The 19,249-nt window shown below is 47.3% G+C and overlaps 8 protein-coding genes across 8 annotated transcripts; 6 read left to right on the forward strand and 2 right to left on the reverse strand.

Annotated features, from left to right (window-relative positions):
• Positions 1-75: 75 nt before the first annotated feature.
• Positions 76-1,162, forward strand: N7469_003310 (SDR family NAD(P)-dependent oxidoreductase; the record flags this gene model as incomplete). Its single annotated transcript, XM_056642230.1, has 6 exons — positions 76-124; positions 192-552; positions 604-716; positions 774-796; positions 849-901; positions 973-1,162. 6 exons carry the CDS (start codon positions 76-78, stop codon positions 1,160-1,162), a joined length of 789 nt encoding a protein of 262 aa, XP_056501642.1.
• Positions 1,163-1,285: 123 nt separating this feature from the next.
• Positions 1,286-3,187, reverse strand: N7469_003311 (Zn(II)2Cys6 transcription factor; the record flags this gene model as incomplete). The annotated part of the gene is made up of 1 exon (XM_056642231.1): positions 1,286-3,187. One exon carries the CDS (start codon positions 3,185-3,187, stop codon positions 1,286-1,288), a length of 1,902 nt encoding a protein of 633 aa, XP_056501643.1.
• A 1,346-nt stretch (positions 3,188-4,533) lies between these two features.
• On the forward strand, positions 4,534-4,921 carry N7469_003312 (uncharacterized protein; the record flags this gene model as incomplete). The annotated part of the gene is made up of 2 exons (XM_056642232.1): positions 4,534-4,537; positions 4,599-4,921. 2 exons carry the CDS (start codon positions 4,534-4,536, stop codon positions 4,919-4,921), a joined length of 327 nt encoding a protein of 108 aa, XP_056501644.1.
• A 645-nt stretch (positions 4,922-5,566) lies between these two features.
• N7469_003313 (protein transporter TIM23) lies at positions 5,567-6,244 on the reverse strand (the record flags this gene model as incomplete). Its single annotated transcript, XM_056642233.1, has 2 exons — positions 5,567-5,590; positions 5,657-6,244. The coding sequence occupies 2 exons, from the start codon at positions 6,242-6,244 to the stop codon at positions 5,567-5,569; spliced, it is 612 nt and encodes a 203-aa protein (XP_056501645.1).
• A 352-nt stretch (positions 6,245-6,596) lies between these two features.
• On the forward strand, positions 6,597-11,829 carry N7469_003314 (uncharacterized protein; the record flags this gene model as incomplete). The annotated part of the gene is made up of 9 exons (XM_056642234.1): positions 6,597-6,748; positions 6,813-7,264; positions 7,320-7,742; positions 7,792-10,065; positions 10,119-10,174; positions 10,236-10,260; positions 10,314-10,945; positions 11,001-11,397; positions 11,462-11,829. The coding sequence occupies 9 exons, from the start codon at positions 6,597-6,599 to the stop codon at positions 11,827-11,829; spliced, it is 4,779 nt and encodes a 1,592-aa protein (XP_056501646.1).
• A 333-nt stretch (positions 11,830-12,162) lies between these two features.
• On the forward strand, positions 12,163-13,041 carry N7469_003315 (uncharacterized protein; the record flags this gene model as incomplete). Its single annotated transcript, XM_056642235.1, has 1 exon — positions 12,163-13,041. The coding sequence occupies one exon, from the start codon at positions 12,163-12,165 to the stop codon at positions 13,039-13,041; it is 879 nt and encodes a 292-aa protein (XP_056501647.1).
• Positions 13,042-13,733: 692 nt separating this feature from the next.
• Positions 13,734-15,812, forward strand: N7469_003316 (PX and BAR domain-containing protein; the record flags this gene model as incomplete). The annotated part of the gene is given in 6 exon segments (XM_056642236.1): positions 13,734-13,757; positions 13,773-14,056; positions 14,068-14,314; positions 14,378-15,448; positions 15,517-15,636; positions 15,704-15,812. The coding sequence occupies 6 exon segments, from the start codon at positions 13,734-13,736 to the stop codon at positions 15,797-15,799; spliced, it is 1,842 nt and encodes a 613-aa protein (XP_056501648.1). The 3' UTR covers positions 15,800-15,812.
• A 1,281-nt stretch (positions 15,813-17,093) lies between these two features.
• N7469_003317 (putative endo-arabinanase) lies at positions 17,094-18,478 on the forward strand (the record flags this gene model as incomplete). Its single annotated transcript, XM_056642237.1, has 4 exons — positions 17,094-17,950; positions 18,011-18,189; positions 18,254-18,282; positions 18,416-18,478. 4 exons carry the CDS (start codon positions 17,094-17,096, stop codon positions 18,476-18,478), a joined length of 1,128 nt encoding a protein of 375 aa, XP_056501649.1.
• Positions 18,479-19,249: the final 771 nt, after the last annotated feature.

The following is a 19,249-nucleotide window of genomic DNA, read 5'->3' on the forward strand; positions in this document are numbered from 1 at the left end:
CTCTTGAGCCAGTACCTGGTTCAAAAACTTGAGAATTGCTAGTCTGATTTTATTGATTATATCGCCAATCTCAAAATGGCTTGCAAGGTCCAAGGAACAGCGTTCATTACCGGTGGTGGCTCCGGTACGCTCTCGTTGTCCATCTGCCCAAAGAACAATCGATGAATCTATTGAGCTAACTTATCAATAAGGGATCGGCAAAAGTACAGCGTTCGCCTTTGCCAATCATGGAATTCGCGCCATTTTTCTTGTCGATCTGAATACGTCCTTGTTGGAGCAAACCCGCGACGAGCTTCGCAAGGAATTCCCAGAAATAGAGGTGGAAATTCTTCACGCAAATGTAGCAGATGAGCAATCGGTCGAGTCCGCGATACAGAAAACCGTCGAGCGATTTGGAAGTATTGAAATTGGGATTAATTGTGCTGGGATAAGTGGCAACCCTACCCCGACTGCTGATATGTCACTCGCGGAATGGCAGAAGGTGATCGACGTCAACCAGACAGGCGTGTGGTTGTGCCAAAGGGCTTTGATTCAACAGATGCTGAAGCAAGAGTAAGTCAGATGTTAGTATATACATGGCCATCAATTACTTATTTCTTTTAGATCCCGTGGAACCCGTGAGGGTCGTGGTGTGATCGTCAATGTCTCCTCGATGTTTGGTGTTGGAGGACCTCCTGGGCCTTTCAGTATCCCCCATTATACGGCGGCGAAGCACGGTGAGTTTTCGATTGATTTATTCTTTGAGAGTTCTTATCGGCTGATGGTTTACGTAGCTGTCGTTGGTCTCACCAAAATGGTAAGTCGCATCCACCAACCTACGAGTCGAGTCTAAGACTAAGATAATTCAGGATGCAAAAGCATACGCTCGCCAAGGGATACGTATAAACGCAATCTGTCCAGGGTAAGAACTTTTTGAACACTTCACATTATAGAAGTAGGGATTCACGAGCTGACGAGCGTATTTTTTCTTAGCTTTGTTGATACTCCTATCATCAGAGAACAGATTGAGTCAGGATCAATGAACCTTGCATTCGAAATGACCCCCGTCGGCCGACCTGCACAAGTGGAAGAAGTTTCAGATGCACTTTTGTTTCTGTCATCGCCCATGAGTAGTTATATGTGTGGAGCTGCGCTGGTGGTTGATGGAGGGTACACTGTTTGAATAGTTAGGACACCGTTGCAGTACCTGTAGAAGATTATAGTACGGGGATAATTGAATTGAGAGTTAGTTCAGGGATGTCAGAGTACACTTATGAAAATTTTAGAACTATATTCATATTCTTATCTAAACAAGCATGATATCAAAATCGGCTTCTTTCGCAATCTCTTGCCATTGGATATCCACGTCAATGCCAGCTTGGGCCCTCCTATCCCAGAGTGTCTTCACGATTTCAAACAAAATGTTGGTATTTTCAATGCCGTGCTTCACTTTTTTATCAAATGAGGCCAGCATCCGGCATTGAAGATCTGGGCGTTGGCACTCGGCTGCAACAACAAAGCTAGCCCAGTTGTAGGCACATCCGCCGCTGTCATTTTTCAAGGCATCAACTGCCTCCAATTCGTGTACAGCTTTTTCCACGAGCTCTTGTACATCTGATAGGCGTGCATGACGAAGAGTCCGTCGGAAGAAGACAATGGTCGCGTAATAGAAGGAGTTTAAGGAATGTTGGATGATGGTTGACCCAGGGGCGTTGGGGGTAGATAGACACGGAAAGTTGAGATAAAGTTGCAATTCGACTTCATCTAGCTCTCGAGTCGAGATTGTAGCTTTTGAATCCACCATGGTAGTGATCTGCGCTAGGAACTGGACCAGGGGTGTCGTTATGCCATGTGATCTTTCAAGGTAGTGTCTTAGCTCTGCTGGGCCATTGAGCAACTCGATCAGTTGAGTTGACATGGGAAGATTGCAAAGTGAGGAAAGAGATAAATAACTCTGGAGTAAACGGGAGGCTATCGGACCTGGAACCCAGCCTTCCTTCACCTCGTTCTCAAGAAGACCCAATCCGCCAGCAACATGGGTCCTCCATCGACTCCTCCGCCCAGACATTGCCTCCGCTGTAATACATGAAAGAACTGCAGCCAGTGTCGCCTCATCTAAACGCCGCGCCTGTTGCAGGTTGTATCTCAAATGGCGCAAAGCCAATTGATCATGATGCATTGCTAATGACTGGTAGCGAGGGTTGCGGCGAAGATGGAACAGACTAAATGCAGAGGATGCACATATAGCATGGAATATAGATAGATGAATTGTAGATTCCGTTGGTCCCGCATCAAGCCCTTTTAAGGCCATTGGCATGAATATCGTCCGACATGGATTGTCCGGGGTGTCAATCAGCAGCATATTTCCGCTCAAAAAGACAACCCAGTGATGAACGAGTTCCGTTTCGGGTCTGGGAAGTTGAACCGGATTGATGGCAGACATGAAGGATAAATCTGTCGGAGGAGAGTAACCATCTTGCGAAATTTCTCTTCTTCGCTCGGGATTGGATATGTGATATTGGTTGGTCGTAGAGATGGCGGTATTCTGGTTCTCGTTCAGACTGTCAGGATTCTCAAATGATGTCAATGAGGACTCCCTGCTCTTAGCGTCGTTACCCAAAGAGATTGTAGGCGTCATCAATTGAATGATGGGCGTGCTGTGAGACGAATTTTTATCGCTAGTCTCATCATGAATTCTCAGCACATCTTCAAAGGGAGGAGGTGTATGCTGGGCCTCGTCTCCCTTCTCCGGGAGACTAGATAATGAAGGTTGAGCCTGCACCCTAGGAAGACTCAAGCTGGTTTCTGTCCCATTACGATGGTCATTATCATAACCAATGGCAGAACCTGAACTCGTAGCGGAGAATACCGAGAAAGGCCCACGTTGATGGGATTTGCCCTCGGCCGAGCATCCATCAAGATCGGCCAAGAGAGCCGTGACGGCGGCCGAGGACAAGTCCTGCGTCGATTGTGGAGTCGAGGACCAAATCTGCCTTCGATACGAGCGAGTTCCTGGTGAAGGAGACCATCCTAGACGCAAACCATACCCCTGACAAACCCACCCACTCCGCAGACAGCGTCTGCAGACCGGGCGCTCGTCGTCACACTTGACTCGGCGGCCTCGGCAGGTCCAACAGCCGGTGAATGTCTTGGTGCGCAATTTCGGGGCTCTCACATTATCAGATTGGGACCTATTCGTCATTCCCATGGGGCAGTCTTATTATTGAAAGTAGATGTTGAAGATTTGAAGTGGAATAATTTCATAAAATTCCCACGATTTGCCTCCCCGCTTCGGCACTGGCCGCCTTTCTGGCTGGAACTTCCATTTTGAGAAAATTGAGTATATCTAGACATATGGATTGATGTATTCGGAAGTTATACAGAGGTGATGCTACAAGAATAAACCTATACGAGATCGGGTTCGGTATATTTGTGACTGGCATCGGTGATGCTGTTCACCTTCCAATCCTCTGATACTCGTTACTCATTCATGTAGGAAGATTTTCAATATAAAATCCAAGACCAGCACGATATTTACTATTACTTCATGAGTACTAATTTGAGATGGCTATCAGAGATTGAGAAGATCTACAGTATTCGATACTATCATTAATATTCTATTTATATCCCTTCAGGGATATAGACAGGGCTGTTGACTACCAGTTGTGGCACCTGTTATATCTTTTTCCGCAGTCTCCACAGAGATCTATATCTCCCTACAAAGTACAGTATGAAATTAGTGTATGGCCCTGAAGTGCCACAATCGAGGTTATCCCCACAATGCGCAGCTGCTCCGAGCAGCTAGTCGCATGTCTACTAAGACTTCAAAATCCTGGTGGTGTTTATCATACCCCTGTAGGTACCATGATTATAGAATTCAGTTGGCCAGTGCATTGATACCAGAATAGACACCGGGCTCAAATTTTGTATCATCCATACCGTCTACTAGGTAACACTAGAATTAGGAGCAGATATCGTCTTACTGGGTCTATTCTATACGCAGTGATATACGGGCATTTTAAGACTTCGGGAGGTCTATCAACTTCATAGTGTTGACCTGGACGTGAAGCTACACACAGGTGCAGTGGAACCTGAGAAGCTGCAGTGAGGCACTACCTCATAGTGTTTTACAGCTACAGCCGAATAATACACTATAGCAACTCACTGGAATACACTGTCAGGGTCATGTTTTCAATGAGGGTCTAGGTGGTCCCATAGTTGTGACACATCCACCATATAGACCCAACTTCATTTTGCTGGTCAATCCAGGTCTACCATCATAGACCTAATTCATGTCCACAAAAAGCCCTACAAAAGCTAAGGATCGGCTAAAGCAGCTACCCAGAGACGTGTCATGGTCGTCTTGTACTTCCGAATAAACGTGGAAAAAAGGTTGTTTCCACTTTTATTAGCAGCATATTTTGGAAAATATGCTGTAGTACAGCGACAACCACTTCGGCCGCTGCCACTTCAAGCTGTCACGCTAAGCTTTATGACATCCCAACCCACGATGCCGCTTGTGCAATGCCAATGAAGAGCAACTACTCTTCCATCATGAGTGAACTGCTGCTCTTCCGCTTCGGTGGTCGAATATGACGGCTGTGACTACTATTGCTTAGCTCAGGATCAAAGTGTAGGAACCTTGGCTGAATGTCTCATCAAGGCCGCCGAGCCTGGAGAAGTTTGGTGCAATACAAATGCGAATGCTACCGCAACAGCCACGGCCACGGCCACTGGAACCGGCGTGGTCACTTTGGATGCGAAGACGACCAACGCAGAGGCAACTGCTTTCAGTACATCCACTTCGAGTGGCTCCACTGCCACTTCGACTTCGACTTCGACTTCTGGGGCTACATCCCTGCGGCCTCACCCTGTTTCCAAGGCTACCGTGGTGACGATTGGGGTTTTGCTTATTGGTTCGGGGGTTGGGCTTGCGCTCTAGGCTGTATAATGAGGAGCACTTGGATGCTTTTTCAACTCTCGTCTGTATTCCAATTGCGAGATGGTATGGCGAAAACCCAGTATGTCTCCGTGAATATCAGCATGTGGTCTTATATAACCACTTTCTTTCTCTGAGGCGTCAGAAGGGTTCGTCCTTGACGTCAACTTTTGTCAATAATTTAGAGCCAAATATCAAGTACTCATGGACGAAGTACTCGTGCATGGCCAAGCCAAGATCCATATGTAATAGAAGGCGTAATAGTTCTCTATTGGAAGTCACTAGCAGTATTAAGGATACAAGACGAGACGGAATATACGTCGTTGTCAATAAGCCCCAGGCATGCAAGAGACTTTTCTATGTACAAACAAAGGGAAAAGCAGATAATAAAAAGTACAAACCCAAGTGCACACCCCATTTCCAACCCACGCAGAAATGCGAAACATGGATGCTTTAAGCGCCAGAGTGAAGAGATCCGCAGGGAAAAAGATATAGAAGCCGTTGTAATACATCGCAGGTAGAAATTGAGAATGGTTGAGGTGAGCCTCTACCGCCGAGGGGTCGTGTGAAAAGTGGCGGAGAGCGGGTATGGAGGTGATTCACCGAGTAGAAAGGGTATGGAATATTTTACTGGTCGGACCGGAAGATTTAGAAAAAGGCACGTCGCGTCACCTAGTTGGAGTTAGCGAATTTGGATCAAGCCAGTCATACACAGTTTAGGGACATAGGGATACGTACGGCCCAAGCACCAGCAATAGAAGCCACGATACCTCCCGAAATCATCATGGGCTTAACACCACGTGTGCTCTTGAAAAGCATTCCACTCAAGGCACCGGCCACAACACTGTTAGCAGCATCGTGCTTACCGCGCGTGTAACCGATGGCCGAGTTGAAACCGTTATAGACCATCGCGACAACACCGGCGGAGTTACCGAGGAAGGGACCGCGACGAGTAATTGAGTTCAGCGCACCATTAAGACGAATCTTGGGGGGAGCATTGGCGGGTGTCTTGTTAAGGCCTTCCGCAAGACCCCAAGCGCCTCCGATTGTCAGCGCGGCCAAATATGTGGTGCCGGCACCGTAACAAAGATCGTCGGACCAGCCGCGGGAAGGCAGGAAAGAACGGGAACCGGGAGTTTCATCGAGCGCGGAGTCCTCGAGGGACAGATAGTCTAGAGTATCCTGATTGAGACCGGCCAGGGGATGGAGTCTTGTCGGATCGGCGACTTCGGAGAGGAAGGCTGTGGCATCTTGAGTAGTGGTAGGATCAAATGTCTGGACGGCATTATCTTCCTTGCGCCCACCAAGTGAATCCCAGATAGCCATGATTAAAAGTGAGAATGTGGAAAGGAAAAAGAAAAAGAAGAAAGGAGGATGACGAAGGAGATAAGATTAAAGTGGACGAAGAAGAGAAGAGACGCCTTGAATCTCGCAGCTCCACAGAGTGAGTCGCCCAGCAAAAACTTCGGTCCCGGGAGATCCCGTGACTCGGAGATGAGGAGAATTGTTATGCCGGGGCTAGACCCGATATGGAATAGCGCGGGATCCTCTCACTTTATGCCTGAGGCAGTCATCGAGTGCGGGCTGCCATTGGAAATTTCACGATTTGCGTGGATTCATTCCACTTCTGTCAGATATTCATTGAAATTGCTCGAGGTTGGTGGGAATGACACTGGCAATGGAAGGCAATTCATCTCATAGCACACGAGGTGCTCCTCCACTGGAGATGGAGGAAATCGTCCAGAGTGTGCAAATCTTGCCCGAAAAGACCTTGAATACAATTACTAAGGGACCATTGGTGAAGTTGACGTTGAATAGCACAGATATTGGGTAAGCAGGCACTCGGGAAATGGTCCGAAATACAGTATACAGAGTAACTAACTGTGCTCTCCAGGCAAGTCACCAGGGTGTGGGAATCCTTGATTTTGACATTATCCACCCCGTCCCTATCCAGCGGACATAGTATGGCGGTTTGCAATGCGACATCTGCATTTCTAGATGCTGCGTCCAATGCCCAAAATGAGGAAACAAAGCAATTGGCGCTTGATCCGAGAAATTGGATGACTATTTTTGATATATTTCTCAGTCGATATGAGGATGCTAAGCCCAAAGCACTCAAGCTTCTCTTGGGCTCACTGGCTACCATCTTGGCCAAATATCTCAAAGGAGACACTAGACATTTTATCCAACAGAAAATTGTGACTGCAACTTTTCCTAGTGTTGTATTGGGCGAGCCTCGATCTCGACTCAAGGGATCTCTGGTTTGTCTTGAATGGGTTATCCGCAAGAATGCAATTCTTCCTTTCGAATTTATCCATTTGATTCGAAACTGGCTGGTCGAGAATCGTGAGCGATGGGTGCCTGTTTTCGAAAAAGGATTGCAATACCCTCTTCACGCGAGACTCTGATATTGCTCTTGACCTCATGTCCAATGATTTCGATGAGGAATTTTCCACAAATGTTTTCTTTCTCGGTCTTTTGACCCAGACGAACAACCGTGAACTATCCGGTACAGCTGGTGGCCTGATTGCGACCTTTCTCCAAAGACTGAAGTCCGAGTCATCGACAAGAATTCTTTCCAACCTCTGGGTGGCTCCTGTCAGGCACATGGTCCTTCTGAATATGGAAAGTATCGAATTGCTTTCTAGTCAACTTCTCGAGCCTCTATTTGCAGTTGACCCGGCCGGATTTAGGTCATTTGTCGACTCTCTTCCTTTCAAAAACTTCGTCGCAGGTGATATGAGCAATGCAGAGGAGTCGGAGTTAATCCTGCTGTTCTCAACCCTTCAGATGGGCAAAAAATCCAATCTCGTCCTCGATGACTGTAAGATCTAGCCTCAATTCACGCCGAGTATATTCGCTGACCTTTCCAGTTGACTCCTCCAAACCCGGTGATAATAAAAAGCATATGCCTCCGAAATTGGTGTTGAAGAGCGAAGTCGTCGGTCGATTCCTATTTCACAACGAACCCAAGATCCGAGTGGCTGCCTTATCCTTGCTGATCACTGGGCTGTCAACTGTTAAGCCGCTCACGACATCCGCAACAAATGCAATCTTACGAGGCCTTCCATCCATGCATGCAGACTCTGATGCCTACAGCAGAGGAGAGATCATGAGTCTAACCCGCAAGTTTATTATTAGATTAAAGGGCGGTGTCATCAAAGATGAAGATGCACTAGAGGCTTCTCAGTCTGTCTCCGGTCAACAAAGTGCCGGTCCTAGCAGAAGTGAAGAAGAGACGCGAAAGTGCCTCGAGATATACATTGATCTTTTGCAAAAGGATCTGTGTGTCACTGCGTCCTACGCACGCCATATCAGCGCTTTGAAGGCGCTTAATCTCTTGGTAATATCTGGACTAGATCCACGAGCAGACGTCCCGCCAGCGAAATCCGAAGTTCAAACGCATTGGAAATTCCATTTTGAAGTTTTCAGCAGATCATTACTGCGTTTGTTGGTTGACCTTCTACTCGACCCATTCGAAGAAGTCCGCCATACTGCGCTATCGATCGTCAACCTCTTCCCAAGAGACATTCTGTTTGGCGCCTCTTCCAATACAGCAAATCAGCAGGTTGCAATCGGAATGCGCCTGACCGATGCTTTATCCCGCGCTGAAAATACAGCAAGCAAAACCAGTCGAGCTGACCATGCGGATACTGTTGCACGCCTATATCACATCCTCTTCTGTGCTGCCTTGTCGGAAGATTCATCACATGCTAGCTCCGATTGGTGGTCAACGAAGTTCTCCGTTGTGGACAAAATTATTAGTAACTTAGAAGAACGCCTTTCCTCCCCAAAGGGGCTTTTCAACTCCACCATGCGTGAGGTCCCGCTACATGGTTACATTTCTGGCTTGAGATACATCATCCTCATGCCACACTTTCATAGTCTAATTTCCTCCGAAAAGAGATCCGGTTCCTGGAAATCTATACACTCGCGGATTGTGAACATCTGTGAACGTGTCTGGCAAGAAGTCAAACCCGTTTTATGTATTGACTCCCCAGAGGGACACACCGATGAGCCTATCGAAGATCTGTCTGTTGGTCCCAAGGATATCTTGTCTTACTCTTGGAGAGCCCTTCGGGAATCTAGCTTGCTACTAAATGCCACGATGGCAAATGTCACCTACGGTCCGGATGGCGTAGATGGGCTTGCTCTCGCAGATTTTGAAAAAGTTGGACAAACGAGTTTCACACAATTGGCAGAATTACGACACAGAGGCGCATTTTCTACAGTCTCGAATACTTTTGCGACATGTTGCTCACGCTGCAGCAAGACATCGGAACCATCTATTCAAGCGCTTCCTCGAAAGTGGTATCAGCAAGCCAAAAAGACGATATTCGAATCGGCTTCCAAGCTCACTCGTCGGTCTGCCGGTATTCCAGCATTGATCACTGGTGTTTTATGTGCTGCTCCTGGTACGTCATTTTTTAGGGAGGCCTTAAACGAGCTGCATGATATTTCCCGTTTGCCAGTCGAATACAACAAGGAAAAGCAATATCTGGAATTGCCTCAAGTTCACGCTATGAACTGTCTGAAGGATATCTTTATTAACAACAAGCTGGGCCCACACACTGAACGTTTTGTCATGCCCGCACTCACTCTTTCTGCCGAACGACTTGCATCGCCTATTTGGGCTCTACGAAACTCTGGTCTGATGTTGTTCCGGGCTCTCCTCACTCGCATGTGTCGTGCAATGCCTAACACGGGTGGGGGCTTTGGTGGCGACTCTGGATCAGAGCCAGGATCTCAGATTTCTTTCCCTAAGTATCCTGGCCTACTGGAATTACTTTCTAGTCTTTTGACTACATCTGAGGGTTCTGCAGCTGAAGGAACAGAAATTATTACGGAGCGTATCTTCCCTGCGTTGGAATCAATCGGCGAGAAAATTCCTACTCTTGCTGACAGCAATGATACCACGCTCCGTGGCCTGGTTTCTGAGCATTTCAAGAGCCCGGTCTGGGGCATTCGAGAGCACGCAGCACGTGTCTATGCTTCTCTGCTCTCTCGTACGAATATACTGACCGATATCGTTGGCATTGTTGATCGCCTGCGCGGACCTGTTACGGAGAACTATGTCCATGGAACGGTTCTCTCCGTGAGATTCTCTTTACGACGGTATGCGGCGACAACTGATGTCTACTGGACCTGTGAGTCTATCAAGATGAATACTACCACCATTAAATAATACTAATCTTAGCAGCTCATTTCGACAACATTGTGTCTACCATCAGTCATGTTCTAGCCACTGCATTCCCTGTGGCTAGATCCCCCATTTGTTGCAGCGACACTGGTCGAAATTCTAAATGATACCTTGGAGCGTAGTTTTCAAGCCAATATTGAAGGTGAGTTCCACATCCCCAATACATGGTTCTTGGGCTAAGTTCTTTGCAATTAGGTCGGGCTGCCGCTCTCATTAAACATCTTTCTGAAAAGCACGACATTCAGGGCATTATGGATTATGTCTTCGATGATTCTCAAACAAACTGGAGACTTGCCAGTATAACCCGAGCAAGCTCTCTTCTTCGGAGATCTCTTGCTTGGTGCAGAGTATTGACAACACTTGCCACACACTCCTGGGAATCCCTGCCCACGTTCTTCAATGCAGCAGCGGCCTTTGACCCAGATTCTGCATCTTGGATTTGCGAAAAGATTGATGAGACACCTGGCCTGATGGAAAGATACATCAAGCCGATCGCTGGTCTGTATTCATCCCTGATCCTAGGCCAGTGCGAATCCGCCGTGAAAATAGCGGCAACATCAAACCTGGCCTCTATCCTCGAAGAGCAGCTTGCATCGGAGCCTGAGACGATATCTCGGCTCAACTTACCATATGAAGATCTCAAACGGGCTTTCCAGCCGCAGAGAGATTTTGAGAACTGGAACAGACAGGCCACCGATGCCGGACTTCGTCTCCAAGGGTGCTTCCTTGCCATACGCACATCCACTGAGGGATTGGACTTTGTCTCGCTCAATCGGGAGATTCATGACTGGACTATCAAACTACGGTCCGCTTTGAGCGAAGAAACGGTAAGTCTTGTTCAGCTCACTATACGACATAAAGAAAGGACACTAACGTCTACAGGAATTTACGACCCGCTATGCCGCGATTTCGTCTCTCCGCAGCTTTTCTCGAGGATTCCGACCTTCTGGTGATACACCTAGAGTCGATTCCATACTTTTGGATGTTTATCTCATTCTTTATGACCTCCTTAACGACGATGATGAGGAAATTAGAGATGTTGCTGCGTCCACGGCATCTTGGGTTCTCTCATATTCTCCTGTCTCGCCCGGAATTGCCGTTGTTCTGGGCCCTTTGAATGCAAGCTCATTACTTGCTCGATTCATATCCGAGGAGTATTCTGATTCTGCTCAGTTCGCCCGCCGGGTCATCCGATATCTAACTGGACAGGAACCTCGGATCAGCGGCTCTGATAACCAGACACAGCTTGTCGCTGTCTCTGACCTGATTGCGGAGTATCGTCGGGAAAATACTGTTCTTTTTCGTCGAGGAAAAACAAAATCTGTTCATTGATTACGTACGAGAAGTCGATGTTTGGTCTCCAGTGCTGGTCAACTTGAAAAAGAATGCCTGTCCTGAGACCCTGCTGCGTCAGTTATCTAGCTGGGTTTCAGAAGGGTTACAATATCTATCGTTGCTGGTATCCCAAGAAGACGGAAAAGATGGTCTCTTGGGATGGCTTTCTAATCCGGACTCCTTCGCCCTTGGTGTGCGCGTCATCAGCATCTCAGTTGCATTAGCCTCGCCGGGATTTGTTGTTCCAGGGTATTTGGAAGTTGAGCAACAGGCTCTCCGTGCACAATTGCAGTTGTTGCGTGAAGGTGGTCAATCGGCATCGCTTCATGGACAGTGGCTTGTAAGGATTCAGACTGGCTTAGATCTGGGATTATAAGATTCCTGTGAAAAAAAGTAAAAATAAAAACTTAGCCATAGACAAATATAGAATTCAATATTTCCGCGAAATTCCAATCCGTCGTTCACCGATGTCTTTCTGCGGCTCTTGTTGCATTCCCGCGTGCCCTCCGAATGTTTATACTTTCAACTCTTCCTACTTCCACACTCACAACATGAAATATTCTACAACCTTGGGTTTTTTTTTCGTCCCCTGAAGCTCCTTGAGTATCTACGCTGAATACCTTGTTTCTCTCCATCTTGTTCTACGGACGCGCCCTTTTTGCATCCATTTCGGTGTTCAATCTTCTGGACAACGGCATCGCTGATCACGATGAGGCCATCCTTCACGATCTTGGTTCTTCTCTGCATGATCATTGTGGCTTGCATTGTCGTATGGGTCTGTCTTTACTTCGCTAAGCGGCATGTCGAAAAGAAAACTGCGATGAGTAAAGCTTACTACCGTCGAGCACGAGAAGGTATCCCAAACAACATCGACGTCGAAGTTGGACTTCAATCAAAGAATCCTTATACCGTACAGCTTGCGCCATATCGATACATGAGCCGAAACAAGGAAGTGAATATGGTTCGGCCAAAGAAGGCCATGCGCACTGGACGGGCCCAAGGGAAGCTCCAGGGCACTGAATTTCACGTTCATCATAAATCTCCTAGTCGTCGAAGTGTCCTTTCGATCAACGGATTTAATAACCGTCAGCGCCAGCTGTCCGCTAAACAAACCAAGAAACAGAAGAAACAGAAACAGAAACAGAAACGGAAAGGCAAAGGCAAAGGCAAAGGTAGCGGAAAGGGACAGGATCCCAGGCATGAGCAGGAAGAGCCTAAACAACCCAGTGATAATGGATGGAATCAGCTCCCAGATCAACCCAGCCGACATAGCAATCAAGGATGGACACCAATTCATTCCAATCGGGGAAGTCATGCTGGAACAGAACAACATGAGGATCATCAAGACAAGAACAACAACAACAACAATAGCAATAACAATAACGAGCAGGAAGGATTTGTGAGTTGGGACCATGAAAACCATGACAATAACCACGATCACGGCCATCACGATACAGGCGGGTGGACTCAACACGCCGAGGAGGAGCATCGGTCTCATCATGGATCTACAAATATGCCCGGGGGGTGGGATGAGTGGCAAGCTCACCATAATGATGATCATGGCAATCACGAGTCGCAGAAATGGTAGAATGAGCAGCAGATGAAGTGGTCAAAATCTCTGTCGACTCATTGTACCATGCAGCACAAACATTACTGATGCTTTTGCTGCGTGGAGAAATATTGTGATTTTACCACATACTATCTAATAGTTATGTCTCCTAGTATACGATACTGTCATGATATATCTCCACATGCCTCCAGTTTGCGCACAATCTTGTGCAACCAACGGTCTGTAAGTCGCTACAATCTATCAATCACTGATTGATACATATCACTACGTCTCCACAACTCATCAATAACTGAATCACTCCTGAATATCTTGGAAGATATTCAGGAGTGAATATAAAGGTTTATATTCAACTAATCAATAGGGTTATTGATCTATTCTGCATTTTTGGTTGCTACTCACCGCCCTACCCCAACCCGGTGACGTTTGGCTTTCCCCCGCAGATCTTCCCGTCAGCCACCGTCGACCTTCCCTGTTGCTCTTCTTCTTCTTCTCAAGTTAACTGACTCAAAACATAAAAGAAGTCGGGACAATGTGGAACGACGAGGATAATAATCCTTATGGCGCATTTGATCAACATGAGGCCCGCCTGTCAGATTCGTTACATTCGGCTGCCCTCTCCGCTCGTGAGCTCCCCTCTCCTCACTCTTTGAGGCTGCCGGGTTTGCACCGACTCCTTTGCGCATTCTGACCTTGACTAGCAATCTATGATCATGATTCCACTCCTCCTTCTAGTCGTGACTCGAATATAGATCCCCCCCGACTACCTTTCTCATGCGGAGGATCTCAGTGATCCCGAGGAAGCCGACTATGGTGTTGCCAGTCAACAATACACCAGGAAGAGTGTTTACGATAGTCGGATCGAACAAATTCTATATGAGAACCCAGACATCTTAATCATGATAACCGATGCCGGGAAGAATCATGAAGGAGGTGGAAGCTTTATCGTCTACACTATACGAACAGCGGTAGGATGGACCTTTACCGCCCAAGAAGCTTGCGCCATGGCAACTGACGGAATCTTAAGGACATTGAAGTTAGACGCAGATATTCCGAGTTTGCATCGCTACGCCAGACCTTGGTCAACCTTCATCCGACCCTCATTGTTCCTCCAATCCCCGAAAAGCATAGCATGGCGGACTATGCTGCCAAGCCCACCAAGGCCAAAGAAGACACCGCCATTATCGAGCTACGCAAGCGCATGCTAGCTGTTTTCTTGAACCGATGTCGCCGAATGAAAGAGATCCGTGAAGATGGTGTCTGGTGGCGGTTTCTAGACCCCAACGTGAGCTGGGTATGTCGGTTGGATTGGAGCTACTTCTGCACAGGAAGATTGGAATGCTAATTTTATACACAGAACGAGGTTTTACATTCTCATCCCGCTTCTTCTGTGCCCAAAAACAACCTCAAGGCTCCTCCCCTCGATCCCGCCAATCCAACACAAGCTCATGGCTGGCTGCCCGTTCCCTCCTCATCTGCGAAACTAAAGCATGGTAGTGTTGTGCCGCCATCCCCTGGTGGAGGCGCAGGATCACCTTCATCGCCGAATGAACAAACAGATGGACCTCCATCGACACATCCTGGCCCGGAGATACTTGGAAGATTTCCCCCAGAGTCACGCAAACTGAGCGAGCATGAATTAGACCCATACTTTGTGAATTTCGAGGCTTCGACACGGGAGCTGGAATTGCTGTTACAGGGAAACATTGAGAAAGTAAACCGGCGGACGCTATCCCATCTCTCCTCACTCTCATCCGATCTTATGGAATTGGGTGCTCGCTACAACGGATTTTCCTTGTCAGAACAATCACCGACAGTGGCGGCAGCTATCGAGCGAATTGGACAAGCGGCCGATACCTCTTATATCGAGACGGAAGAACTCTCCGGTGCACTGAGTGCTCATTTTGCTGAACCAATGCGCGAAAGTGCTCAGTTCGCGAGTGTAGTCCGCGGCGTACTACGGTACCGTGTACTCAAGCGAGTGCAAGAAGATATGACTCGAGATGAATTGGCTAAAAAAAAGACATTATTAGATTCCCTCGAGCGAAGCGAGCTCGAGGCTCAGAGAATTGAACAGTATCTCAACCGCACTACTTCTCAATCTACTGGCACAAAGCCCCATCGTTCCTTGTCTACCTCATCAGCTACCAGCAGTGAAGGTGGCGATGCTATAGAGACATCCGCGGACTCAGAGTTCCCTCCGACGCATGGTGAATCCGTCAACTCATCGTCTGCTTCTGCAAGCCCTGCCCAGAAGAGATCGGATGCATCACAAACATCCCCTGTTCACAGAAAGACTTCTAGTGGCAGCTTCATGTCGAATAAACTTTTCGGTCGCATCAGCCATGCCATTCATGGATTTGCAGATGTGGACCCTGAACGGACGCGTCGTGATCAGATTGGAAAGACTAAAGAGAGTCTTATCCAGGTATGCAGATTGACCCCTCTCCACACTTCGTTCTTGTCGGTAAAGTTTCCTCCTTTCTAACGCACAAGACGCAGCTGGAGCAAGCATTAGAGGTGTCAGAAAAGGACGTCAAGGACGCTAGTGCTGGAGTCCTGCAGGATCTGCGACGCTTCCAGAAGGACAAGGAAGTCGATCTCCGGCGATACATGGTATGCAAGCTGCACCCTCTCAACAGACTCCACTTTTGTTATTTGTGTTAACCACGGGATCCAACAGGTTGCATATGCTCGTTGTCACTTGGATTGGGCACGGAAGAACCTCGAGACTTGGACTGAAGCCAAGGACGAGGTGGACAAGATTGTTGCGCGGTAGAGTGCAGACATCCGCGACTCTTCTTCATTCTGGGCGAAGACGGTGTTTTGACGGAGTTTCGGGATTTTTCTGGGGCCACTTCACTTCTTCACTTTTGATTCCATTATTTACTACTTCTTTTGTTCTTTTAACATCTTTTCTACAGGTAAAAAGACGTAGCTGTAGCTCGATTGTCTCCTTTAGGGGGGATTCTGACCAATGCATATCAAATAAGACTACCTATACTCTTTATCTTTTTTTTTTATTGAATGAAACCCTTAAAACCAGAGACCATAGCAAGACACAAGAAAAATAATAACTTGTTCCTACTTGAATTAGTCTAAAATCAAAAGAAAACAAGATCTTGTCTTACTCTCTCGTTCCCCGTGCAACTCCTGTGCAACCCTAAAAACTTCAACTTCATCCTCAACCGTCGATATCCAACCAGCGCCCCCTCCTTGCCCCATCAATCCAGGTTCATCAAAGACTGCGACCTTGTTTTGTCCTTTGTGAAAAGAGGAACAAAGGGTCCATCAAGCAAGTGGCTGAAACCAAGAAGCCAAGGCGTGTAGATGTAGTTTTCCCTACGACGAGAACGGACAAGGACCACATTCCAAGTGCCTGATGGACCCTTTCGAAGGAGAACAAAACGAACGATCCTCGTTGGTTCGAGTGGATCCTTGAAGAGGGTTGATGATCGACAGGAACCACTGCATCCGATCGGCAAACCTGACGACTTGACCTTTGAAGCCTATTGATGAGCTCCTCCCTTGCTTCATATCCATTGACGAGCCTACAGTACACAGTGACAGAGAAGCCAGTCGGATCTTCTTGAATACATCGCTGCCATCACAGCAATCAAATCTTTCAAGAAGTTGTACTGAAAGCATTCTAGCTGATATCTGAAACGTGCCACGAATCCTGCCGCATTCGTCACACTCAACAAACATTCACATATCAGCCTTCTATCAATCAAACATCAAGTTCTCTTCTTTTGACATTCCGTGCCTTGCAGGCATTCCCACTCAGTGGACCCCGCTATATTTGATACTAAGTGGACCGCGTTACATCCCTCACGGCGAGAACCCCTCGGGCAGGTGTCCCGCATCGCAAACGCACCCTGTCGAAGGCGTGGCCCGCCGTGCGTCGTGACTGCAAACGATGAGTGCCTGGATCCAGAGTAAGCAGGATGATCGTCAGGAGCGGGCACATATCACGGCCGGGGATGCCACCTTTTGGCCATGTAGACGACTTTCGACAGGGGTGGGCTATACGGACTCTTTGGCATTTTTCGATTCCTCGACGCTGGGTGAAAATGCTATTTCTCTTGGCTTTGGTTGGTTTTCTTTCTCTTGGTTTGAGTGCGAGTATCAATTCGAATCGTCGAGACGTCGATAATTCCGATACTGCTGCTGTCGATCAACAAACGCAGCAAGAAAATGCCGTTGTCAACTTTCCACCAGCTCGCCAAACGAACCAGCATACGCATGACCCGACCATCCTCCATGTGGGAGATACCTTTTACTTGTACAATGTCGGCGAACATATCTTCATCCACACTGCCCCAAGCATGGCCGGTCCATGGAAACATGTTGGAAGTGTCTTAGATGGAAACAGTGTGATCAATAAGGGAGACCGTGCTGCTCCGTGGGCACCGACTGTCATTGCCGTGGATGGGATCTACTACTGCTACTATAGTGTGAGCAGAGCTGGATGTCGGGATAGTGCTGTTGGTGTTGCAACCTCCAACTCACCTGGTCCAGGCAATTGGCATGACCATGGTGTAGTCGTGCAGACTGGTACCGGCAATGGTTCAGATATAGCACCTTATACAGACTCCAATGCTATCGACCCGGCCACGTTAGTGACCCCCGATGGTGATGCCTATCTTACCTTCGGTAGCTATTGGAAGGGAATCTATCAGGTCCCATTGGCAAAGGACTTGATCTCACCTCTGAGTACCACTGAGCCTGATGCTCGTCACTTGGCATATGAGCCCAATAAAGGTGGCTCTCCGAATCGAAAAGCCACCAGCGTCTGCGGTGATCCCACTGGTCCCCATCCTATTGAGGGTGCTTTTATGTCGTGGCATGATGGATTCTACTATCTATGGTTTAGCCATGGAAAATGCTGCAATCTGGACAAGAATAATCTACCCCCAGCTGGGGAGGAGTGAGTTTGCCTCATATATCATTCCTATTTACTCAATCTTGTTTACTGATAACCCTCTAGATACAGCATTCGAGTAGGCCGGTCCAAGAGCCCACGCGGTCCATTCATTGACAAGGCTGGCAAAGATCTCGTCGAAGGTGGTGGGACTGTGATTTATGGATCTAATGGCGAAACTTATGCCCCTGGTGGACAAGGTGTGATTCGCGTCGGCGAGACCGATGTGCTTTACTATCATTATCGTGAGTTCCACCCTCAACCCCGAGGATATCATCATCAAGAATGACCTCGCTAAACTCCATATAGAAAACAAAACCGTCGGAGTCTCATTTTCCGTGAGTATTTTCCATTCATCTATACTAAAACGAGCTGTGGATCAAAATGAACTGCCACACCCTTGCCGATCCTCCTTCATTCCTTGGTCAACGTCATTGAGATATATCAACTAACTTGGACTCTCCTCTCCAGGATGCCTTCTTAGGATTTAATCCACTGAAGTACGTCAATGGGTGGCCCGTTGCTCAGCCATGATTGTTTCATATCATGTCAATCATTTCATCACTCTGTCAAAACGCACATCCAATAATTAGCCACACTCGACGCCCACATTCATTCAAAAGTTTGAAACTTTCCAATCTCGCCATTGATTGCGCCCTCGATCGGAATGCTTCTCGTTCAAATCCCATTTAATTCGCCATTATAGACAAAAGCCCATATCCTCGTTATATTAAGTCGATCAAAACTTCTCCTGATATCGCCGACTTTCATTCCTTGCATTCGGGGCGTTTATCTCCTATCTTTTTCTGTTGGTCTTTCAACAATATTGGGTTTGATTCGTCGCGTTAACCCTAATCTTGTTCATTCTGCGGCGTTTATTGGTATAGACGGTTCTAAGACTGTACATATGGTGCTGCCATATATAAAGGAAGGAGTTTGGATACATTTGGGGAATAAAGATGCTTTTATACTACTAGCGGTGATAGTATCCTATAGGTACTACTGCGAATAATACTACTGTTATTATCACCAAGTCACTTCCAGACCTCCCGGAGATATCATCATGATAATAATTGTTTCTATAAACTCGGGTTCATCCTTTTATGTTTCTTGTCACGATCATAGAAACCTTGCGATATCTAGGGCTCTACCGTTATATGGTACTATACTCCTAGCATCAACTACTAGAAGTAGGTATTGATAGCTGCAGCCGCTCACGGGAAATGCATGGTGTTGCCAGGATTCTGTGGAATGCGAGGCAAAGATAGAAAAAGTCTTTGATTGAATCTATCCAGGACTTGCTTC

This window comes from Penicillium citrinum, assembly GCF_028827155.1.
Source record: "Penicillium citrinum strain IBT 23319 chromosome Unknown utg000003l:1.0-4596430.0:1.0-4598250.0, whole genome shotgun sequence".
Lineage (NCBI taxonomy): Eukaryota > Fungi > Ascomycota > Eurotiomycetes > Eurotiales > Aspergillaceae > Penicillium > Penicillium citrinum.